The following is a 26,349-nucleotide window of genomic DNA, read 5'->3' on the forward strand; positions in this document are numbered from 1 at the left end:
CTTTGAATCAAGACAGAAATCTGAATTTCTTGAGAGAACATGAGTAAGCTAAAGTTGATGGGAATTACAGCTTCAAAGTTCTGTTAAGCCAATTCTGGGAATAATCATCAATCATGCAAATACGCCTGGAACATTGGCTCAGTGGTTAAGAGCACTGGCTTTTCTTTCAGAGGTCCCAGGTTTAGGTCTCAACATCAACATTGGTAGCTCACAATTGTCTGTAAGTCAAACCAAGGGGTCTGATGGTTTTCTTTCTGACCTTTAGGGGCACCAGGCAACCAAGAATGTGATACATAGCCATATATGCAGGCAAAACATCAATATTAGCAATAATAATAATAATATCTATGCACACTTCAAGTCTTGTACTCACTGTTGACATAGTGCTACTCTAATAGCAGCACAATATGAGAGCAATGTTTGAACTGAAGACACTTGTCTTGCTTTGTTCTCATACTCAGATTAGAGTTACACATTTGAAGTTTTATGTATCAAAAGATAGAAATCATTTATTTCTGTTTTTTTCTGCTCTGTTTCAAAACAAGAAGTCAAATGTTCTTCTCAGGTCCCCTCCCTGCCCTGTTGCAAGGAGAACACCTCTAGCAAATTATGTTTTCCAAGTTGATATGTTAAGGAAATTGTTATAGATAGGAAATGTAAATGCTATAGCCAATAATCAATTACTGTAATTTAAAAAGCTCTATGAGTCTATTTCTTGCATAGCAACATTTTCATCTACTTTGTTGCAGCTTGAGGAGAAACAGTAGCCAGTTCTAAATGAGTTACCATCTGCTTAGTCCTCATGTTTCTGCTTGTGAAATGTATAGTTAAGTAGCTAAAGCCTCTGTATATTTTTAGTATGTTGATTTATATACATGTTCAAAGTGTAATGTAAGTACACACACATAAACAAAGCGAGAGAGAGAGAGAGAGAGAGAGAGAGAGAGAGAGAGAGAGAGAGAGAGAGAGAGAGAGAGAGAGAGAGAATGAGTGCATAATATGCCCACCTTGCTTTGCAGAGCCTAACCAAAGGTGCTGCTATGGAATTCTTTGTGGTGTCTGCCCTCTTCTGGTAAATGGTTGAAATGCAGGTTGTTACAATGGTTGGATCATTTGCTATGGACACCCTTTCTGAAAATCTCTTTGTTTTGTGTTCAGAACCTCCACGCTGGAAAAAGAAACCTCAGAGTGCAGTGTACAGCACGGGGAGCAGTGGCATCTTGTTGTGTGAAGCAGAAGGAGAACCTCAACCAACGATCAAATGGAGAGTCAATGGCTTCCCGATTGAAAGTGAGTTTAAAGCAAACTAAAAATCCTGAGAGTGACATAGTGGGGAAGACAGAAATTGGATGGGATAGGATGTCATCAGACGGTTTGGAGATGTATGAGGTAGACCGTATGGGGATTTATTAGCATAAATACATTGTGCCAAAAAAATCAACAAGTGCTTGTCTTTGAGCAATTTGATAAATGGAAACCAGCACAGGGTAAGAGGCATGGATAACATTTATGCTCACACTAATTTAATTTTATGTATATAGCAGTGACCCACTGAGTAAATTTGGAAAAGGCTTAACACAAACCAACCCTGACTCCTGACTGTGGAGAAAGATGAAGGCACAAGTTGGAAGTTAAAACTTCTTGCACCTCTGCAACATTCCGCGTCCTGGGCTCTACCTCTGCCTTGAACATCCTTTGGTCACGCATGGCCTCCATGTTGTGTCCAGGACACATGTCAAATCTGAAACTCTACATGACACAACAGCTCCCAAACTGCCAATCACAACTCTAGGAAATCCTCTGGAGTCTTGTCCACATTCCACATTCGGTGGCCATGGAAAGATGGGAATGGACCCAGGTTAAGGGGCCAGTTTCTTCACTGAACCAGTGTTTAAGTCGTTAAACTTAATTTACACCTAAAGATGAGGTCATTCTGAAGGTATTTGTGCAGGCATGAAGATAGACCCATGTTCTTGTTAAGTAGCTCAGTGGAGAAAAAGAATATTAAGTGCAGATATGTAGCTCCCTTTTATTCCTTTGCCCTGGTCCCCAATATGAGACCGGCCTCCTTGTGGTTCACAAACCTAAGTCCTCCCAGGGCTGTGACTCTTCCCAGTTCTATGGCCTCAAGCTCATCAATGAATTCCCAAAGCCTGAGTTTCTCACACTGCAGATTGGAAGCAGTGGCAGTTGGAGTGTCTGAAGGCGATGAATTATCTGTCCCCAGACATGATTTATTTGCAGTGGTCTCTGATGGTTTATGAACTCTGGAGCTGCACTGCCTCTGTTTGCATGGCCATGCTAACATTTACTTGCTGTGTGACTGAGAATGTGACTTACCCTCTTGAAACCTGTTTCTTCAGAAGCAAAACAGAGACAAAAATAGCAGTGACTTGTGGGTTTGTTACATGGCTCAAGGAAAACACCATCCAAAGAATGTTTTTCATAGGGTGTGGCACATAAGAGCAACCCAGGGTGAAGGACACAGGGCAGTGAGGATGTTAGTTCCTGCTGCTTGCATCCCTGACCTGATACTGAAGAGCCCTAAGGGTGGCTTCTAGCAGCAAGATTTGAAATCTCCAGATTAGGGCTACTTTTTGACTTGGTCAGAGAAGTTACTGTTTGTGGTTTAGTGTGGTCAATATAGACACCCATAACTGGACAAAGCGCTGAGAATAATTAGCTCTGAGTCCTCATCCCGAAATGTGACATGTATATTCCCCTCTGTGGTCCACGGAATAGCACAGAAGAGCAATCTTGAAGCAATGTAACAGCACTGGAATGGGAGGAGAGCTGTGAAATGTTGTCTTCTGGACATGGTATGGCCATTGTACTCATGAACATACAGCACGTATTATTAACTATGGGTGATCTCTCAGTCAAAACTCCATCATGGGTGGGGGTGGGTGCTTTACAATGTATCGCCTCTAGCTAAAGAGTTATTGTTTTTTGATGAATGCTGAAAGGGAAGAAACATTTTTCTTTTGGTTATGCTCTAGTGGATAATCCCCACCTGTGTACATACAGACAGCACTAATTGTTTCAGTGAATCGGTCCCACCCATGTAAATACACACAGTACTTATTGGATTCAATAGGGTATAACAATATAAAAGAACACATAAATTTGGAAAGGGGTGATGCTGTTGAGAAATTTGTACACAAGAAAATAGTTAGGTACCGAGGACAGTGTAAGTTCAAATACAAGGTAGATTTATGATTTTAGAAGTGCAGACTTTGGTAGACGCTTTATAACTGAGCTGTATCCCAGTGATTTATGTGTTAAAGGAACTTTCTGGTCTCTGAATGAAGCCTTTAGCTCTATGAATGCAAATAATTGAAAGACACCGAGACCTCAGGTTGTTATAGTGGTCAGGTTGTGGATATTTCCAAAGTACAGTCAATGGACTTGTTAGTGGATGAAATGCTCAGGGCTCCATTGACAGGTAACATAGGAAGTAGTGAAACCAGTGGTGGAGAACAGGCTGTCCTATTAACACAGCTCTTGAGCACAGCTTTCTTCTACTATATGTACTAGCGTCACCGTGTGATGACTGATGGGCTGACAAGATTGGAAATCTCTTTGGACTTACACTTTTAGAAAGTCATGTTGCTTATGAGTCATTTCAGAATTAAGTCAAGTGACTACAGTGGTTTACACCTTTTCCATAGAGATGCATCCAGTATTTCTGAGAAAACCTTGGAAAACCAGATATTTTTATTCTTCACTTTTCAGAGGCAATGGCCGAGTTTCATGAGAGTTAAAATATTTACTTGAAGACACAACACAAGTAAATTCATGGCAGAATGGAACCTAGAAAAGAAAGAATTTGAGTAGAGTTCTCCAACCATATTGTCTTATTCTCATTGATCTTATGAAATAGAATCATCTAGTAAGAATTCTGAGTTTATGTCAGGACTGGTATATTTTGTTAGATACTATTAAAAGCTGTGTTATCTTAAGACTTTATAACAATTACTTTTTGACTAAATGTAGTATATTGTGAAGTTACTGCACACATTCCCAAAAGGAGAACTGTGTAAGGTTTAGTTGTTTTACATCCAAACCTGAGGATTTGGTCTTAATTCTTCATAATACTGTTTTTTCAAAACTGCCTTTGGGGCCTATGTTATAAGGAGAGACACGGGGGTAACAAGATTAGATTTCCCAGCCTGTATAATAGTAGAGGAATAAAGGAAGTCATCAGAGACTTCATCTCTTATAATGTCCTTTATGATTTCTGTCATACAGGACCTCAAAAGGATACATATCTTGTTAAACCTGTAGACATAGCTGATAAATTAACTGTAAGGTTTATATGAGCTTTCTTTTGTTGCTGTAACAAATTCACAGAAGCTTGGTCACTGGAATCAGTACAATTTTTCTGTTGTGTAATTCTGAAAGTTAGGAGGTCAATACAAGACTCTCTACATCTTTCTCACTTTCCCTCTCCCTTGTTACTCCGTCTCATTCTTTATTTCTATCTCCATTTCCTTTTCAGTTATTACAGGCTGCCTACAATCTTCACCTATGACTCCCTTCCTCCATTTTCATAGTTGATATCATTGCGTCCATGGCCATTTTCTCACCGTTATCCCTTTCTGTTTTTATAGCCAGATAAGAGTTTCTGATTTTCAAGAAGCAATGTAGTTACATGGGGCTCACCTGAAAAACAGCATAACTGCTCTATTTCAAAGTCCTCAGCCTTATTCACATCTGGGTGGTTGGATTTATTTTTCCCAGCTGAGGCACATAGTCATAGTTCTATAAGTGACAATTAGAACCTTTATTTCTGTCATTTCTGTCTATTGACAGGGAACTTTCATGTGTAAAATACCATTATTTGTACCTATTACAGATGTTTCCACAAATATTTACTCACTGTTTTGTTTTTGCCTTCTCTTTGGGTGTTAGTAGCACATAATACATTTGCCGTCTGCATAGATACAGACATCACTGCTGACTGAAGGAATGCAGGTATTGTGGTTCTAGTGAGAGAAAAAAATGTATAAAAAAGTCTCTCACTATGTAGCAGCTCTTGCTTTCCACACCATAAAGTTTAATGCAATTGTTATTTTATATGATGGAAATACAAGGAGGAAGAAATGATTTACTGATGTCATTTAAACTAAAATTTCTACAGTCATTGTCCTAAATGTTCTTCCTTTCTGTTGTGTCAGAGCAGGAGTTTATTTCGAGCCCAAACTGTTGTCAGATGCTGTACAGGATATTCGTTTTATGTGAAAGTGATGTTTACAAAGCCTTTTAATGCTGATATAGCAGGTTATGAACAGAGAAGGTGTCATAATGCATGGGCTATACCCAGTGAGATTCTTTGACTCTTAATAAGTACACAAGAATGCCAGGTACTCTAATATCCAACCAATAATTACATTCTGGGTCAATAGTAGTATGTTTTAATGTGTTTTTAAAATTTGTTTAAAATATAATTACACCCCTCTAATTATTTGTTTGACTTTCCTTCTTAAATTCACAGCTGCTTTAGTCATTATTGTTCTTTAGTCATCAGTGTTACACACACACAAACACACACACACACACATACACATATACAAATACAAGATATTGAGTCTATTCAGCGCTTGAACATGTGTTAAGACTGTCCTCTTAAGCATTTATCAAATTACTTCTTATCAATAAAAAATTGGGAGTCAGATATCAGGGTAAGAACCTGAGTGATCAGGGAAGTGGCAGCAAAGCAGCAGAGAAGTGACCAGTGACGGTCTTTCTCTTCTGTTCCTCTATCCAAAATGGCCGAGAGCCTCTCAGATCCCTGCCTTACTACTTCCTGTCTCTCTATCTGTCCTCAGTCCTCCAAAACCTCTATGTTTAATTTTGGTCAGCTAGTGGCTAGCTCCTCATTCTGATTCAAAGCAAGCTTTGTTATTAGAATGTAGTTGAAATAGCACAAAACAGACCACAATTCACACATAGATAGGAAATGTTAAGCAAAGTATATGTACTTCAGTTGATAAATGGATTACATAAATGTTGTGCCTATATACCAAAGTTATATAATTCATGTGTAAAGAAAAATGAAACATGGAATTTGGGGTAAGTAGATGTAACTAGAAAAATGTGATATTTAGTGAAGTAACTCAGACCCAGAAGGATAAACTGCACATATTCTTTCTCCAAATCTTCAAATGTGAGTAAATACCCTGGAGTAACTTCAGAAACCAGGGAAAAGAAAAAAGGAAGATCATGATAGAAAATAGGGTAGATTTTGTTGCTAAAATGTTATAGAAATGTCAACTACTCTCAAAAAGAAGATGAAGAGGAGGAGGGAGTGTGTGATGAAACAGGAAGAAAGAAGGAAAGAAAGAAAGAAAAAAGGGTCAAGGCTTGTGAGCTATGTATGTACTTGAAAGGACTAAATGAAAATGTAAACCACCCAAAATAATGGAATAAATCCAAAAGTAGGAGGAAGGAGGAAAAGAAACCAGAAAAAAATGTTGTCAAGATAGAAATTGGTACCAGTTAGGCTCTATTGTGTTGCTAATCACTGGGTAGCATCTAGGTGCAGATGCTGAAGTTTGAGTCCTCTCACAGAAAGATTCAATGTCAAATGGGTCACCTCCAGTCTTACTCTGATCGGGGATACAAAGAAGTAGTGAGTTGTTGGCCAACCTGGGATCTCCTAATATTTGTTTAAAATCATAATTTGATAAGATGTTGCAAATGCAAAGGGGTCTAAAATGGCACCCACGTTGATTTGAACAAAATGTGAAGACTTGACTTTAGTGAACTATTTTTCACCCTAAACTGGTCTTAAAATATAGATACTGTGTGACACATTTAATAAATGGTCCTTAAATATTTTATATTCTGTTCTTTATCACACTGAGGATGTCTCTTCTCTTTCAGATCATCCATTTCCTGGTGATGTCATGTTCCCCAGGGAAATCAGTTTTACAAATCTACAGCCAAACCATACTGCTGTGTATCAATGTGAAGCCTCAAATATCCATGGAACCATCCTTGCCAGTGCCAATATTGATGTTATAGGTGAGCTTACCCAAGTATTGACTTAACCTGCTGTTTGACAAAGGAAAATGATCAAAGTTATAGTCACGTGTAAAAACTTTTTATGGGCGTGTGCATTAAATTCAGTGTGGGAAAGTACATGTTTGCGTTCATTTGGAGGCCCGAGGTCTACCTCAGGTAACAATTCTCAGGTACAGGCGTCATCACAGGCCTGGAACTTATGAAGCCTTGATTGTTTTCCATGGAGCATCAGGGATGCCTGTTACTTAATCCCTACTGGCAGGATTACACTTTTGTGCCTTCTAAAATTTTTTTACACATAGGTTTGGGGGAATGAAATTCACTGACTGAACTATCTGTGGTCTGAAATACCAACTGAATTTTTGACACATAAAACCTGGGGAAGAAAATCAACATATGGTTCAATTTATATGTAGACATTAGACCTCATACTTAAATTATGCTTTCAGAATGTGCTGCTTTTAGGTAATATCCAAATTCAGGAACATATACTGAAATGCTCAGCCATCTCCTGTTCTTATGACCATGTCAAGAATATAGAAAATGTCCTTTGTATCTAATGCTTGCAGAAAGGTTTAAATTTTTATCTTTATTTCTGACTAGATGTTGTCCCACTGATAAAAACTAAGAATGAAGAAAATTATGCAACAGTGCTTGGATATAGTGCATTCTTACATTGCGAGTACTTTGCTTCACCCAAGGCCACCGTGATTTGGTAAGATTATTTGCTGTTCTATTAAGGAAATGGATGTGGGGGATTCTTGAACCATGGTTTGGCAGCCTGTACTGTATATCCATGTTTCTCCAGAGAGCCAATGCCTTGATAAATAAGGAAAGAGATTTAATTACACATCCCTTCAGAAAACATTGGCTAGAATTCTGGGATTTTTTTTACATGAAGAAATATAAAGAGCCATTTGTGTTAATAAAGCAAACAAAGAATTAAAATGATTCCTAAGACAATTTTGAAGATTGTCTTGTCTGTGATGGGTCTATCTAAGGGTTGCTATGGTTTCCGGGCTATCTGATTATTTATCCTAACCTACAGTCAATTACAAACATGTTTATGACTTTTTAACATTCATTTTGATTTTAATAATGTTATTGTTGTTTAAGTCTAAACATCATGATAAGCATATTCTATGCTAGTTGCTTTACTGATATAGTTTGGTGACTTTACTGTGACATTATTGTGTTAGTCCTCTACAGGGCCTGGAGTAGGAACAAAGTAGTGAGGTCAGACCATGCAAAATCAGAGTCACAACTTGTATAATTCAATTGTGATTTTTTCCCACTGTGTACTTTTGGTTTTGACTTTTAAAATATTTGATTAAAATATTGTTTATCTTGATTTCTGAAATGCTTTTGAATTCTGCATCTGAGCCAAGTCACATGCAAGTCTCAGCCTAGCCCTCACTTTGTAGAACCTATGCCAGTGGCCCATTTGTCCTCTGCAATTGTGAGCACAAGCAATCACTTACTGTGAAAAGCACAGGGTTAATCAGGCTGTGACACAAAATGCTTGGAGAATGGATGAATGTGAGAGAAAATGAGCCTGAGGTTGATAGGGTAAGTGTAATGCATGTCCACAGGAGAGGCAAGATTTCCTGGCTTGTAATATTTCTGAATGACCAATGTTCTCCTAGGACAGCGGGAGGTTGGGAAGGTTCATTATCTGTTTCAATTACTAGCTCTCCCATTTGCTAGCCCGAAGCAATCATTAACTAAGGACTTCACCATAAATAAGCCAGAAAATGTTTATTACGCTTTGAGGACACATGTAAAACAGTGCTAGAAACTATGAGACAAACAGAGTCAACCCTACTAGGAGGGAATGCGGTTCTTTTTAGCTATAGTCTGTTGATCAGCTCTGATATACATCCTAGATAGTTCTAAGAGAGAAATTAGTTTCCACAAGAACTGTCAGATGCTCTACCAAGCACACAAAGAAGGCCTAAGCCTGGATGATGTCAGTAAACAGTATCTGAAGAGTACAAAACTATGCATCAATCAAAAATGACTCATTTCTGCATCTCTACAGGGAGGTGGCTGATGAAGCACATCCCCTTGAAGGTAGTCGGTACTGTACCCATGAAAATGGCACACTGGAAATCTACAGAACTACTGAGGAAGATGCAGGATCATACTCTTGTTGGGTAGACAATGCAATGGGAAAAGCTGTCATCACAGCCAACTTGGATATTAGAAGTATTGCTATTTTTCTTTTGCTTTCATGAGTTCTCACATGAGTTCAGTTTCTCTTTGTTTTCTCAGACAAAGCAGTGCTATTTAAGTTTGAACACCTGTTGAAGTTCCTTTGACAATTTTTCAAAGGCCACCTTTGCGTTTCATCTGAAAGACTATTAGTAATATGGCAGGGTGTGATCATGGATTTGGGCCACCTTAGCAGGTGGCAGTGTATTGTTAGATGATGGTCGATGACCATCAATAGCTTAAGAAATTTCTACTTGGGTATATTTTGAGATATATGTTTTATTCAAGCATTGAACTTGAGGTATTACCACACATCAGTTTTGTTTGAGCATTTAACAAAATCATAGAAGTTTGATCTCAGAAAAAAATAAAAAGCAGTTTGACAGCTTGGGCAGGCTTTTCTTGTTCTCTGTAAATTAGAAACATCCTTGTCAACAGGCTTTACTCTTCCATGAAGTCCTTGGAAGCTATTGATAGACTCAGGCTTCAGTGATGTTTTTATTTTAATTTTTTTAATCTTTGAGCTTCATCGTTTGACAGTGACAATTGCTTTTGTCCTAAACTATTACTATGCTCCCTGACTCATTCAGCAAGTAATGCCACAAGTAAATATTGAATGTTCACAATGTCCTCTCTCCTAAGCTCTTCCTCTTCTTCTGAGTAAGAAAACAAGTGCAGGCCTCCTTTTTTTCAGGGCTTATAATTCTTATCCTCCATGTTTGCGTGGATAGTTGGGATTCACCATTTATTTCAGCTCTTGTCTCTGATATAATAATGAGTATGTGAATATAAAATTGCCAGTTTTCCTTATAACATGATTATATATCTGGGTGCTTCAGCATGAGAAATTGTATTACTTTCAACTTCTAGAAACATTTGTTAGCTCATACTTTAGTTGTTTACTTTAGCAAGGAATGGTAAGAAAACTTTGCTAACATTAAGTGGTGTTTGCACCTAAATTTTCTCCAGTTTAATGTTAGAAGATTACATTGAGAGACAGTGTATGTAAATTTCACACTGTCATGACAATTTTGATTGGTAAGATTGTAGACATTTCATAATAGGGTGAGCTGTAGTTCTAACTAAAGCCTTTGTTTGACTGGAAAATATGCAGATGCTACAAAGCTGAAAGTTTCCCCAAAGAATCCTCGCATCCCTAAATCACACATGCTTGAACTATACTGTGAAAGCCAGTGCGACTCACATTTGAAGCACACTTTGAAGCTGTCCTGGAGTAAAGATGGAGAGACTTTTGAAGTTAATGGCACAGAAGATGGCAGGTAATTACACTGCTATGAAAGGACATTGGTGTGTGTGTGTGTGTGTTGTGTGTTTAAGACCTCACATTAGAAAAAAAGTCTCAAAATTGTTCACACTCATTCAAATACAAAAACTGATTCAAATGTTTCTTCCTCAAATTAGTATCCAAAAGGTCTTAAAATATTTTCTCTATTTATTTTATATGTTCTTCTTCTTCTTCTTGCTTTTGCACCATACTTTTTATAAAGCACACTTTTCTCTCAGTGCAGAAAATAGAAACTAGTTGTGACATGCAGATTAACTGCATAGGTTTGGGGACTTCCAGAACTATTGAGAAGACTGGAAGCACAAGATGTCAAGGGTGTTGCTAACGTTTTTTTTTTAAGGGGGCGGTTCTTGCTCATGGGCAGTATGTCCATGGTCCAGGTATCTGAAAACTTCTGTCTCCTCCTGAGACACCCTGCCCCTTTATCCTACAGGACAGACCAACTATTGCTACCCCAATGTCTGCCAGAGCCACTGTCCACACTGCCTCCTAAAAAGGCAGTGTACAGTCCTTTTACCTGCCAGTCTTACACGAGTTCTTCTCACCCATAAATATCCCGATTACATCTAGTTATCATCCTATCACAGCCCATTGCCAACATTACCTGGCCCTTCTATATGTAGGAGTAGCTTTCAGAATCCTAGGCAGATACCCAAATCTGTGTGGTCAAGTGCAAGGATATTCTATTTGAATCCCATGGCTTTATTTATGATGTAGGTTATATGTACAGTACTTTTAATACTCAATACAGTATGGATGCTCACCAAACAGTCATTATACAGTATGATTTAAAGAATAGTAACAAAAATACACCTGTTTGGTACAGATGCAAGTCCCTATTATCCATTCATAATCAACTGAATCTGTGAATCTGGATCTTATATATACAAAGAATAAAGATAAATTTCTGAGTATTCTGAACAGGAAAAATACAGAAGATAGAGCAAAGAGGAAAGTTTGAATGACTGTTGAGAATCACTGGAGTGTTAGTGCAACAAAAAAAGAAAGGGATCAATAGAACCTAAGAGAATCAGAAGAGTCAGAATGCCTGCTTTGTCTGTTAAAACACACAAAGATCCGTTCTGTTTCTGCTTGTATTATCTTTGAATGAGAGCTAGGAATTTATCATTTTGAAATCATACATGCAGGCAGAACACTGTATTTATAATAAATAAATAAAAACGTCATAAAAAGAAGCCAAATGTCATCTGAAGTTACATAGTATCTCTGAAGGTCTGGAGATAGACCAAGACCTCTTTCAATTTTATCTCAGCAGAGTGTTGGTTAAAAGAATGGACTCAGATTTGGTGGTGTTCAAATCCCAATGCTGTCACTTAATGGATTGAGGCCCTCACACTATCTGCTTCATATCTTTCTACCTTCACTTTTAAAATCATGACTAGATGAAAAAGAATCAAAAAGCTAGAGCATAAGATTATTGTAAATTAAGATTTGATGGTCTTAGATGATACAGGTAACAAATCATGGTTCACTGTTCTTTCTCGGACCATTCATTTGTCATTTCTCCAGCTGCTCCCTTTCACAACTCTTACTTCATTGGCCTCATTCTTTTCATGTCTCTGTATGTGTACAAATGCCATTCCTTTATGCAAAGGTATTAGTTTCAGCTGTGACCCATAACTTATTACAGTGTGATTCTTCCCCACCAGTAATTCCCAGTACTGACTGACAAATATTCATTAAAAATTGATGTAAGACTGAGGGGCACTACTCCAGTAAAGAGTCAGTCACATATGGTTCAATACTCTTTCTCATTCTTAAAATTTTTTTTCATTTTATTAATTTGGCATTAAAACTTTCAATTATGTAAGACGATCTGTCACACTTTCCACAAAGAAGGCATTGCTTACAGTATTTTTCACCTGAATAGCTTTTGCTGTGAATATATTTTAAATTTATGGTACTTTGTGTAAAAAAATGAGAATTCCTGTTGATAATATGCAATATGCCTATAAGTATAGACTAAAAGATAAAATTGATAAAGGAGTGGGGTTTGTGTGTGTGTGTGTGTGTGTGTGTGTGTGTGTGTGTGTGTGTGTGTGTGTGTGTGTGTGTGTGTGTGTGACGAACTATTGCAAACTGGCCAATGAATTTTTAAAAGCTATTTGAAATGATTTGCAGAAAAAGTACAGGACTGCCACCTAGTGTTCAAATACACAAAATGCTTCAATGATTACATTTTGGACTATAGCTATTAGAGGACAGGGGACGATCAAAACAGATATTGTCAGATTTCATTATAATATTCTGGCTCTGTGGAACTAGGTTGGGTTCTAGAATCTTCTTTTTTTTCAGAAGCATCCTCTTCCTTGATTCTGTATAACTTCCCTGCTCATAACATAATAAGTATGTAAACACCAGCACTTAGGAGGGAGAGGCAGGTAGATCTCTGTGAGTTCCAGGCCAGCTTGGTTAACAGAAAGAGTTCCAGGACAGTCTTGGAGCCAGAAGATTACACAGAGAAGCCCTATCTTCAAAAACTAAAAACCAAAAACAAACAAAAAATTCCCAGCTCTGTTAGTATGATGTGATTCTTAAACATGGCAACAGGCCCAGACCTCAGTCACAACCGCATGGGTCGTAGATGATTGGATTTTGTAATTTGTAAAAATGCCATCCCATTTAATACTGTGTGGCCATGTGCGTACACTGTGAGACTGTATTCCCAGTTTTCATCTGTGACCCTCTCTGGTAAGATTTGCATTGTATGAACTGGTTTCTTCACTCTGCCTTGAGTCATTTTCCATGAAGGAACTTGCATCATGGCTTGTTAAACAACGGTCTTTCTGCTGTTGGAGATGTTCTGACCCTCATCATGTGCTTTGTGTTTCCTCCTCCGCCAACAGAATAGTGATTGATGGAGCCAATCTGACCATATCTAACATCTCAGTAGAAGATCAGGGTATTTATTCCTGTTCTGCTCAAACTGCTCTTGATAGCATTTCTGAGAAAACTCAAGTAACTGTCCTTGGTAAGTGAAACCAGAGAGAATCTCTGCGCATGCTCCCTGTAACTACTTAACTTCCTTTGTTTCTAGGTGTTAAAGCCAATGATTTCTTGAGCCTCTGTTCTTAAAGTAAAATTTGACTTTTGTTTGTTTGTTTGAAGTCCAACTTCGCTTTTAGATCATTTCTACTCTTCTCACATAAAAGAAGTTAATTAATGCTTAATTCCTTTTCCCTGTGTGGGAAGTTTGCCTGTAGCAGCAGGAGGTAAGTGAAGAAAGAAAATCAAAGGTCTCAATCCACCTTACTTCCTCTTTGGAGAAGTGTGTCTGAGAATAGGGAAGGGCTCTATAGAAGCTTGGGGAATGGAAATGCCCAGTGGTGGATGCTTGGTGTTTCTACTCTACTCCAGAACCTTAGGTCGATCTCCCAGAGCCCCAGGAAGTTGAGTATGGACATGAAGTATTCTGTAAAGGAATATATTTGAATTTTTAAGTACTAATTGGAAAACAATGTGCACACTTCACTAGTGCAATCAATGCAATTACCCTAAAATCATCAGTGTTTATAGCCCTCAGACTATCTACTGGCTGCTTTCCAATTGCCTTTCTCTATTGACATACCGCCAGCTCTTCTACCTGTAAACATGCCCTATATGAACAACACCAGCAAAACATTTAAACTGTAGCTTTCATTTGTTGCTACAGGTACAGACAGCATCCCGAGAAATGTGGAGGGAGTTCACACCCCTTCTTATCTCCCTTTATGTAGGCTTGCTGAATCTCACTGCCAGGCCATAGCTCCTCCAGGAAAGGTTCTCCTACACAATTCCCTCTGAAGGGATCCTCCTACCATTAGAATTTCAAGCCAACCTCACAAACAGATTCTGGATATTCTTCCCATATGCATTTAAGTAGATGTTCCTGCTAACACCTACTGACATTTCTCAATGTAATGAGCTAAATATTACCTATGACCCTGCCAGCTTCAGATAGCTTAACAGTTTCCATCTGTGCAAAGTGAGAAAGCTACTGTTGAATTCCTTTATGTGAAGCCAATAGCTACTAATCTGAGTACAATTAAGTACAACCTACATTGTAGCAGGTATAGATTTAGCATGAGATGTTCAGCTCTAGGTAAGTGAGCTTGTTCAGGACTCTGCAAGTGGAAATATTTAATCCTTTATTAGATATGCTAGCAGAGTTTGCAAGTTATGGAAGCTGAGCATCTGGTGAGCTATGCTGCTTCTCAGGCATCATGAATACAGAACATCTGGATACATGAGCTGTCCTGCTCAGTATTTTGAGTGGTGGCAGCAATGAAAGATTGGCTTTCTGTTGTTGGCACCCACCTTCTGGACTTGACTGCAAATTTTAAACTTCACCCTTATCATTAGTCTTCCATTTTCTAACTCCATGAATTTTTGGTAATTTTAAATAAACAGTTGCTATGACCATAAATACTGTTTGTGTACATGGCGATCTCATAACATTTTAGTAATGTTTGAAGAAATTTAGATCAGAGGGGATGACTTTTTTTAATCTTCTCCTTTGGCTTTAAATTACATTTTTGTTTCAATATCTGATTAAAACATATCAAGTTTAATGATAAAATAATTTTGGACATAAGTATAGCTTCTAAAGTATTCTATCATAGAAAACAATATTTTAAAAGCCTAGACATAAACAAATTTGCTTAGAAGTTGTTTACAGAAATTTTAGCACAAAAATATTTTAAGAAGAAGTGGAGGGATGGCTCAGTGGTTAAGAGCATTGACAGCTTTTCCAGAGGTTTTGAATTCAATTCCCAGTACCCACATGGAGACTCACACCCATCTCTAATGAAATATGTTGCCCTCTTCTGGCCTGTAGTGCAGACATTTATGCAGGTAGAAGTCTGTATACATGAATAAACAAACAAATAAATAAATATTAAAAGTATATTTTAAGAAACAGTTTTCAAAATCTTTGCTTTTCTGGTTCTGTGTGATGTTGGGAGAAGTTAGATTTTCATCTCAAGTAAAACAGGGTAATTAGGAAGGGCAAGGGAACCTCAGGACATATTGGATTCTGAGCAAATCCCAAAGAGAAAGTAAATTCTTCAAGCTCATAACTAATAGAACACTAGTGAAGAAATGCAATTTGTGGGGAGAGAGAACTGGGCTGAACCTATAGTGTTTTGTACCCCTGGCAAGCTATCTGATCATGAAGCCCTATCCTGGGAAAATACTTTCTAATTGAAGTACCTGACCTTTGAGTAGAGTCATGTGCCAAACTTTAAAAGTAAGCAAGTTGCATTCTGAACTATAAACAGTGTTTTTTGTCAATGTACACTTCACAAGAATTTGCCAAATAGTAAAGGCCAGCATGGACAACAGCTTTACTGCGTCCTCCAAGCTAAAGCACACATCCTTGAATACTTGAGAATATTACATCAAATTTTGAAAGTAAAGTTTATTTAAGATAAGATTTCCCTTGTATCATGGAAACACATATGCTCACATGTATCAGAAATATTCATGTACCTTAACAATTAAATGTATGTCATTGCCTTTAATTTATCAGTTTCTGTTATATTTGGCACTGCTCAAAATGCATCTTCTATTATAAAAATATTTCTCACATTTTGCAGACACCAGGCCATCCTGTTAAAGATGCTGTAACATGCATAGATTTGACTGTCATTAACTACAGTAAAATCCCAAATCAATTGCAGAAGAGCCATGCAAACATCACAGTCCCTGTCTTGTTTATCTATAACTATAGGGCATAATTTTATTAATTTAATTGAATGATTATATGCATGATTGAAGTGGCAATATGTTTCACTTTCTCATTTAGTCATAAAACACTTATGTGCAAGCCACCGTGAACAATACAAAGATTAATAAGACATCCCTTCTCTTAGAGATACGTTAATCCCACAAAGGAGAAAACTTGGCACATAGATCAGGATGAACGATGAACTGGAAGAAATCAGTGATCTACTAGAGACCCATCATATATCCTAACACTAACAATGCAAAAATCATCAGGTAGGCTAGAAGTTTGCAAGTGCTCAATCTGGGCATCTCTCCTTCAGTAAGCCAGAGATGTAGAACAGGTGATATTCCTTGTTAAAAATTCTCTGGACATTTGTATGGCCTGTCAGTCTTGCATAGCCTCTTGAAAACTACTGAGACTAACAAGGAAATGGGTATGGAGAAGACCTCATTTGAAATAGAAGCTATGGGGCTGCCAAGATGTGTATAGCTCAGCAGTCTCAGAAAGGAAGGGAGATTGCAGATGTGTCCCAGCATGGGAATCAGGGCAACAAAGCAGCAGTCTGTACTTTCTTTATAACTGTCATTTGTTTCTATGCCAAGTCTTAAGATCATGTTTGTTTATAAAGAAACACAGCGGCATGCCCAGCTGACATGCCCAGCTGGGCAAATTCTCAGGCAGTTGTAGCAAGCTTTCTCACCTGACTTTCTTAGCCCACCAGTCCACAAATAATGACATGGAGACCTATTATTAGTTATGAAATTTTTGCCTTTAGTTTAGACTTGTTCCCAACTCTTATGACTTAAATTAACCAGCTTTTATTAATCTACATTTTCCACATGAATTTTTTTCTTCCATTCTGCATGTCTGATTTCCTCCATGTCCCGCTCTGGCATCTCTTTCATGCCCAGATTCATCTCCTGTTTCTTTTTCTCTCCCTGAAAAATCATACCTATCCTCTCCTGCCTAGTTATTTTTCATTCATATCTTTATTAAACCAATCAGAAGGCACCTTGGCAAAGACACATCTTACAGTGCACAAAAAAAATTATTCCATAACATGTAGTTTCTTGATATTTTCTTGTTATTTTTAGGCATCACTGACAAAAGTCAAATATTTTTAAGGTTCAGTTACCCTTTGAATCAGTGCCCATGAGAGACACACACTCTCACGGAATTAAAATAACACAGAAAGAAGAGGAGGTGTTGGGGGAGTGGATCTGGTGGGACAAAGCTGAGAGGACTGGAGGGAGGGGAAGCCATGGACAGGATGCACTGTATAAGAGAAGAATAAACAAATAAAACTTGAAAATGTGCTTTGTGAACTTTAATACTAAGTGTATAAAAGGACTAATTTTTACTGTCAGCCATGTGCATCTGTCCTCAGAGTGGAGAGGGAACAGGTACCCTGGAAGTTTTGACTATTAATTCCTCTCAGGAAGCTGAACTCGGCTTGAAAAGGGTGGGGCCTGCCAAATGGAACCATCTCCCGCATCCTCATTTCTCCTGTAAGCTGTTCACTGTTATGTTGCAGCTATCTTTTGTTTTTGAACAGGTGTTCCAGATCCTCCAGGAACCCTTATCTTGTCGGAAAGACAAAATAGGAGTGTTCGGCTGTCCTGGGAAGCTGGAGATGACCATAACAGCAATATCAGCGGTAGGAAGGTTTTAAATGACCTTCATCTTTACCCAACAGAGTCATAGCTATTTTAGTTACAATTGATAGATTGTACTTCTTCTTGAATTATATTTGTGTATTATTATTATTTTGTGTGTATGTGTGTTTATCTTCATACATGTCTGGTAACGACATGAGTGAAGTTCCTAAGGATGTCAGAGGAGGATGCTATATATCTTGAAACTAGAGTTGCAGATGGTTGTGGGATGCTATGAGGGTGCTGGAAAGTGAATCCGGGTTCTCTGTAAGAACAGCAGGTGCTCTTAACTGTTGAGTCATTTCTCCATCCTCTGGATTAATCTTCTTAAAATTCTCATAAACTTAAGTTTTTGTACAAGTATGTATTGTTGACCATATCCCCCATATTATCTTACCCTCCCTTCTATAACCCATCTCCTGTTAGTACCTTTCGTCATATCTAGCTTGACAATTTTAATTCTATTTTCATGTCACTTATATGTACATGACTTTATGTATTTATATAAAACCCAAGAACTGTGAATTAAAATGGACAGATGACTTAATTCACTTAAGATGATTTCCTCCACTTTTATTCATTTTTCTGTAACTGCCATGACTTTTTTCTCTTCAACTTTTTTTGTTGTTTTGTTGTGTATTTGGTGTTTGCAAGTTCCTGTGTATACAGGTGTATATGTGTACATGTGTACACATGTGTGTATGTGCATGCATGTAGGTCAGAAGTAACCCTTCAGAATCATTCCTTAATACTGATTACCTTTTAGGTTGTTTTATTGTTTTTGAGAAAGAATCTTTCATTGGCCTGTGACTTATCAAGTAGATGAGGCTAAATGCCTAGGAACCTTAGGGATTCTTGTATTTCTACCTGTCCCTTACTGATTACGATTGTACACTACCAGCTATTATGTGGATTTTGAGAAGTGAACACAAAGCTTCAAGTTTTCAAGGAAAAACTTGACTTTTGTCAGTCCCAATATCATTTACCTTGTTTTTCTGTTTTAAGCTTTTAATGTTGCAAATAAATCTTAGTAGGTCTTTAACAAATTCAATATGTTCTAATGGTTTGTTCATATTCTTACCTAGAGTACATTATAGAATTTGAAGGGAACAGAGAGGAACCTGGGAAGTGGCAGGAGCTAACTAGAATCCCAGGAGAAGAAACAGAGGCTGTATTATCTTTGGCTCCATACGTGAGATATCAGTTCAGAGTCATAGCCATAAATGAAGTGGGGAAAAGTCACCCCAGCCAACCATCGGACCATCATGAAACTCCACCAGCAGGTATAGATGGCCTCTTTGTATAACACCATATTTTACATTAGCCCATTTTTTTGTGTGGGAACATGTTTTTCTTTAAGAAAAAGAAGGTCAAATATGTAATGAAGGATTTTAGATTCCTTCAAATAATTTGAAAAGTTTTATAAGTTAGCAATGTAAAATATTAGAAGAGCATTTTAAAATTTTTGAGTTGTGTAATTGTTTGAAAGAGAACAAAAATTGTCATTGGGGCAATTATGTGAGAACATATTACTTTGAATAGTTTTAAATAGCTAAATGTCATCTTTGAAGCAGATTTCATCATGTAAACTCTAAATAAAAGTTCAATATTGCCGGGCGTTGGTGGCGCACGCCTTTAATCCCAGCACTCGGGAGGCAGAGGCAGGTGGATCTCTGTGAATTTGAGGTCAGCCTAGTCTACAAAGCGAGTTCCAGGACAGCCTCCAAGACAATACAGAGAAACCCTGTCTCGAAAAACCAAAAAAAAAGTTCAATATATTGAAAAGACATGGATTAAAAATCTAAAGAAATTCTTTTAGCTCATATGAACTCTACAAAAAATTAAAGCTATGTGCTAGTGTTATGTCTTATGCATTTGACATTTTTATATTTCCATATTTATCTAAACCATCATGATAATTTTATAAATAATCAACAGAGATAGTGTAAACAGTATATATTATGGAATTAGCATTGGGTAGTATCATGGTCATAATATGGTGTTTGCTTTTCCTGGAGTAAAATAGGCATGGGGCAGGTATGATGTTAGTTTGTACTGGACACAGGGACTCAGTGTTAAAGTTCTTGTTAGAACGTTCCTTAACAAAATGTATTTGCCTAAATGTATTTCATCTGTGTGTTATGTACTATTTAAATTTGATATCCATAAAAGTTGTTTTTTGGTGTTGATACATGAATTTCAATTTCATTCTTCTATAGGCATATATTCACAACATACACATCTCTCAATACTTCTGACAGAAAAGTGCAGTTTGAAAATGAAAACGTATATTAAAGCAGGATTAGATTTTTAATTAGCTGGCTTAAATTTAAAATGTACTTAGTAAATCATGTACTGTCCACAGCATAGAGGTTATAGGATTCTAAGAATGCTATTTTACTCCTTTTAACAAAATATATCATCTTTGTAGAAATGAGATATTTATGGATATTAATAAACAAAATTATTCAATTATTTGTTTTTTTGAGGAGTTGGGTAGAGTTACATGCTGTCTGACCAACTGGTTACTACAAAATGTAAAATTATTTTTAATGCTTTTCATTTCTCAGCTCCAGACAAGAATCCACAGAATATCAGAGTTCAAGCATCCCAACCCAAGGAGATGATTATAAAATGGGAGGTGTGTATTCCCTAAGGTGTTCATGTGTTTCTCTGGGCTATTTATTCCTTTTAAGTAGGTTTGCTAACTGTAATGACACAATAGCATTTTTTAAGAACAATGAGATAAGGTTGGGGAATAAAACTAAATTTTGATTTATTGTCAGTGCTTTAAGATTACAGAAGTTAGAATTTGCTGTAAGATAGGATCAGAGATGTAACTCACTGCTTTAGTACTTGACTAAAAAGAATGAGAGCTTGGGCAGGCTCTTTTCCAAGAACTAAAAGGAAAACAAAAGGAATACATGTAAAATAGGGATTAATTCTAAGAAATGATTTGACAATTGATAAATTGATCTAGATGAAATCTATTACGGGAAATTTCAAATTTCTAGTCCTTTATTCCAAATATATTAGATGTTTCACAATGAAGCTAGAGTTAAAAAATACTTCTTGCCACATGGTCTAATAAATATGATATAAATACACCCTCCAAAAATAGGAGCCATAGGTCCTACAGGCATTTATTTCTGATTCTGATAACAACTTCAGCATTTCTCTACTTTAAACACAGACATTGAGAGCCTTCCATTCCTCACACTATTAGAAATGTATCACCAAGAAATATTCCTAAATCAAACTACTCTTTGACTCTGGCAAAACAATTTATATCTGCTGAGATAACATCCATGATAGTACTATTTCATCATATAATTCCCAAGTTTCTTCTGGAACTTGGAGCTATGATGTAGATATATCAACTGGGCCTGGGCACCTCACAGTCATCTGTTCTCCATATTTGGCTGGTTGTCATTTTCTCCTGGAGGATGAGAGCTACAGTTATCTTCTGGCATAAGGACAGATATTGAAATACAGTTGGGAATTACACTTATTTAGTAAATTGGTGGTAGTAGGTTCTCCACTAAAATCCATGACTTTACTAGCTTCAGCAAGTTGGTTAGGTTTCCAGTACCAGGGATAATTCTCTCTTTCTGAGTAGTACTTAGGGACAACCTGTAGACAAATAATTACAGGCAACTAAGGAATGCTGTGTGGAAGAAACAGTCTTCCCCATGAATGAAAATCCAACCCTAAGTGGTTATTTAATGCAGAGTGGTCAACCCTGAGATATATACATACAAATAAAACTAAACCAATAGAACAGGTTGTATTTATATATTTACTATGTACCAGTAGCAAATAAAGATAAAAAAGCTATGATGTTGAGAGAGAGTAAGACGGGGGTCCCTTAGAGAGGTTGGAGAGTAGAAAAGGACAATGATGTCATTCTACTTTACTTAAAATTTGTTATATTATAGTGTGGATTTAGATCATCAAAAAGGATTTTTTAAAAGAATAGCTCTTGCTTGATAGTTTTTGTTACTTGTTCTTAAGCATGTTTAAATGAGTTTTAAAATTTATTTCAATAGCATATCTAACTTTAAAGAAAATGCATAAATAACACATAAACAACAACAAGAGAATAAATTCACCCAGACACCAAGTTAGAGTAGGGAAGCAGGAAGTTCTTCAATAGCTAACGTATATGGGTGTAGCCAGGGTATTTAACTCCTAAGTGTTAAAGGTATAAATATATGAATTGAAATTTTTACAAGAAAAAGAATCCACTTATATTTAAAATGAGGCAAAAGAGAATTAAATGGAAAGTTAAGGAAATAACATGGTGAACATTGTTTAGAAAATGTGCTATATACTTAGAAAGCGGTAGAAGGGAGAACTTTTAACTATTCTCACCACATAAAGATACATATGTATGACACATTGAAAGTTTACATGGTTTTACCATTTTTACAGTCTACAATGTAAATATAGCGTGATATTTATACCAAGTACACTCTATTTCTGTCCTGCTAATAATAGGTTTCTCAGGTCTTTCAAACGATTTCTGGGGATTCTCCCTTCCCTAAGTTAATAATGTCTTTCTAGAGACATCTTCACTATGACCAGGGCTGGAGGAGAAAGGGAAGGCTAGTGGTCTCTTTGTCTGATTCATCTTTGCTCTTCTATGACTTAATTTTCATTATGCTGTTTGACAGTTATTGAAGTCTTGTTTCCTATTGCCTCAAAGCAAAATACAAAATTCCTTCTGAAGTTCAGAAACCAAAGAGTTGGCAAAATAACTAAGCAATTATTCTTAACATTGGCACAGTTTAAAACTTGTCAGACAGCATTATTAAATTTGTTATTTTGCTATGAGCAAAATATGATCAAATTGAGTAACATTTATTTTAATTATTTATTGTCAGTAAGGAAAAAATATAAGTTTTGAGTGTACTTTGGACCTATAAGCTTGTATTACTGACTAGAGAGTTGGTTTGGTGCTTAAGAGCATATACACTGTCTTATAGATGACTGAATTTTTTTCCCAAGCACCAATTATAGATGCCCCACAACCTTCTGTAACCTCAACTCCAGGGATCCAATAACTTCTTTGGAGTCCACTGGCACCTGCACTCACTTGTACATACCTATACACAGACAGACACACAGCATTCCAGTAATTAAAATTAAAATAAAGCCTCAAAAATGTTCATAGTATAATTTATTAAGATAATGTCAGATGTGTAGGGAGTCTAAGAATTTAAATCAATACCCATATTATACTGAAATATTTTTGAATGATACATTCTAGTATATGCAAACAAAAATAATTCTTACATTTATTTATTTATTTATTTGTTTATTGATTTGATTTTTTCAGACAGAGTTTCTCTGTGTAACCCACTTGGACATCTTGGAACTTTCCCTGTAGAACAAGGACTAGCCTTGAACTCACGGAGATCTGCCTTGCTGTGTTTCTGTGAGAGTTAGAATTAAAGGTGTTTGTCACCATGCCCCATGTAAGAGTCATTTTTGTCTTGATTTTTTTCCTTCTAGTTAGTTTAAGTAGTCACTTTGGAATAAATATAAAACTAAAATAGTTTGTCTATAGAACATTTTGCTTTCAATGTAATTCCATCAGATTCTTCTAATAAGTATTTTAGCCAGCTGACTCAATAAAGAAACATAGTAAACACTACAAGAACATTTTATATGACATTTAATCACCCACATACATACACAGAATTATTCTTAATATAAATTAGCTTCTAGTCTAGGATGAAAATGCATTTTAAGTGAATATTTTTATATACATAGCTGAAGCATTTAAATAAAGTACCCATTTCTAAAATTAAATTGGTGCTTTAGACCAAATTATTTTTCTTTAAACTTTTCCTTAATTAAAAACTAAAGTGGAAATAACCAATTTCTAATTAAAAAATCAGAATCTCTGCCACAAAACCTTTCTATATGACAAAATGAAGTAAGTGTAATAGCCATTTGTATCAGGGAGCTGAGAAAGTATTGATTAAAAAGAGTATTACTTCTTGTTCCTATTCATACAGATGTCCATTTTCCAAAATTAAAGACGGTTTTGTCTATATTTTTAATGGAAAATGGAACAGAATCTTGTGGAGAAAAGTAGTCTGCCTGAGAAGCCATGACCCAAGAGTGCAAGGTCTCACAGTTTCTGTTTTTTCAGTAGAAAATAAAATGTAGCATACAGCAGTGGCTTGAGAAAACCTAAAACAATACTTGCATTCTTTTTAAATTTATTTTATATATGAACTTTTATGTATCACCATATGTGTATTATCCATGATTCTAAAATGTCCCATGTCTTTGGATGGTAGAAGACTGATGTGTAAAATTAAACTAATAAAATGACAACAGTGCTTCTGACTTCAAGGAACATAGTTAATATCTCTTTTTTCCAGTTAATCTTAAACTCTTTAAAATGAATCATTTCCATCTTTAGGTCAACATATCTACAAGTTCATCAAATGAGTCTTGATTTCTCTTTTAGCCTTTGAAATCCATGGAGCAGAATGGACCAGGACTGGAGTATAGAGTGAGCTGGAAGCCCCAGGGAGCGCCAGAGGAATGGGAAGAAGAAACAGTTACAAACCACACACTGCGTGTGATGACACCTACAGTCTATGCTCCTTATGATGTTCAAGTTCAAGCCATCAATCAACTTGGCTCTGGGCCTGAGCCTCAGTCAGTGACACTCTATTCAGGGGAAGATTGTAAGTGGTCCAAGCTTAAATCCTAAACAAATCAAGACAATTTTCAAGTTACTACATTTGGTCAATATTTTTGAGTAAATACTGCTTGCAAAGATAACGTATTACCCGTGAAACAGAAAAATAAATACTATATGCCTTGAAGTTTGCGTTGATCTTGGAGAGACTGGATCAAGATACAATGTTCAAGAAGTACTTGTCTGGAAATGTAGCTTGTTGATAGAATGTTAGCCTAGAATTCACAAAGCTGTGTTTGAAGCTCTAATATGATAAAACTCTGCTAGATGTGATGGCAAATGCCTATATCCCAGTATTTAGAAGGTACTGCTGGAGGAGTAGAAGTCATAGTCATCCTTGGCTACACAGTAAATTTGAGGCCAGTCTGAGCAACATGAGACACACTTTTGAAATAATAAGGTTCTGGAAGCACAGTAAAAACCAGAATCATAACGACAAAGTAAGTACTTTGAATGTTTCAGTCTTGTTCAAGAACCTGTTAAAGTTCTTTGTATTTTGAAAATCAAAGACCTGAAACCAACACAAGACTCTGTGAGTGAACATAATGATCATGGGGTTTTCAAGGTTTTGTTAGATTTACCTTTTCTTGTCAAGGATTTCTTAACAACAGCCTGATAAAATTCTCTGGGCCTCACTTACATGCCTGAAAACTGCCTAACACAGATGGGATACCTACCCAGATTTGAATATGAAATTCTAACCATATGAATAATTTTGAAGAAGCAGTCATGAGGCCATATTATTAAATGCTAATAGCATAATAACTGCTGCAATTATACTTCCAGAAAAAGAAAAGACTGCATTGGGCAACTTTTCACATAAGGAGATATTCTTATTTTCTTCCAGTATCTGGAGTCATGTTTTGAATCAGGAAGGAATGGTCTTGAATGAAAATGATAAGTAATCTCTTATCCTACTAGCCTTCAGATTAAAAAGTCACAAAGAACATAATTTATGAGCAATTGGTCTTGCTGGCTGCATTTTAGTAATCTCAGCTCTTTAGAACAGAATGACAATGATAGTCCTATAAGGACATGCCTACGTGTATATGAGTTGATCCAGGTACAATTTCTAAATATCGGAAACATAGTACATACTCAATTGATGTTGACTGTTATCTTAGTTATATTTATTTTGCTGTGAAAAACACCAGATACAAAAGCAATGCGAGTGGCAAAGAGTTTATTTCGGCTTGCGACTTAGAAAAACACTCCATCACTTAAGGAAATCAAGGCAGGAACCCAAAACAAGAACCTGGAAGCAGGAAACAATGTAGAGGCAATTTTATGAATCAGGAATGCTGCATACTGATTTGCTTTCTTGGCTTACAGTCTGCTTTATTGTACAACACAGGACCACAAGCACAGGGGAGATAGTATCCACAAGGGACCAGACCTTCCAAGATGGGCTAATGAATCAAGAAATTTCCCCCACAGACTTTATTAAAGACAATGTAATAGAGACATTGTCTGTGTTTGAAGTTTCTTTTTCTCTGATGACCCTGGCCCATGTCAAATTGACTAAATAAACAAACAAATCAATTAATTAATTTATTAAAAACTCCAAATCTGACCAAGGCAATTGTTCTTTTAATGTCAACCTAATTCTGAAATAATTTCTTCATGTTACTGGGGCTTCAAGCATGGCTTTAAATTTCTATTTGCATTTATCTCCATTACTGGGATCATTTCT

The 26,349-nt window shown here is 36.6% G+C and overlaps 1 protein-coding gene across 5 annotated transcripts in view; it reads left to right on the top strand.

Moving 5' to 3' along the window:
• The window catches only part of Chl1 (cell adhesion molecule L1 like), a 191,325-nt gene that overhangs the window by 145,481 nt on the left and 19,495 nt on the right, over positions 1-26,349 (top strand). For all 5 annotated transcript variants that reach the window (XM_040739359.1, XM_013125011.3, XM_013125014.3 and 2 more), the window contains 10 exons: positions 1,159-1,290; positions 6,889-7,029; positions 7,633-7,744; positions 9,071-9,237; positions 10,358-10,523; positions 13,417-13,541; positions 17,833-17,934; positions 19,018-19,215; positions 20,503-20,573; positions 24,420-24,642. In XM_040739359.1, the coding sequence (XP_040595293.1) occupies positions 1,159-1,290; positions 6,889-7,029; positions 7,633-7,744; positions 9,071-9,237; positions 10,358-10,523; positions 13,417-13,541; positions 17,833-17,934; positions 19,018-19,215; positions 20,503-20,573; positions 24,420-24,642 (1,437 nt within the window). The remainder of the gene's footprint in view (positions 1-1,158; positions 1,291-6,888; positions 7,030-7,632; positions 7,745-9,070; positions 9,238-10,357; positions 10,524-13,416; positions 13,542-17,832; positions 17,935-19,017; positions 19,216-20,502; positions 20,574-24,419; positions 24,643-26,349) is intronic.

Source organism: Mesocricetus auratus, unplaced genomic scaffold (assembly GCF_017639785.1).
Source record: "Mesocricetus auratus isolate SY011 unplaced genomic scaffold, BCM_Maur_2.0 Super-Scaffold_100676, whole genome shotgun sequence".
NCBI lineage: Eukaryota > Metazoa > Chordata > Mammalia > Rodentia > Cricetidae > Mesocricetus > Mesocricetus auratus.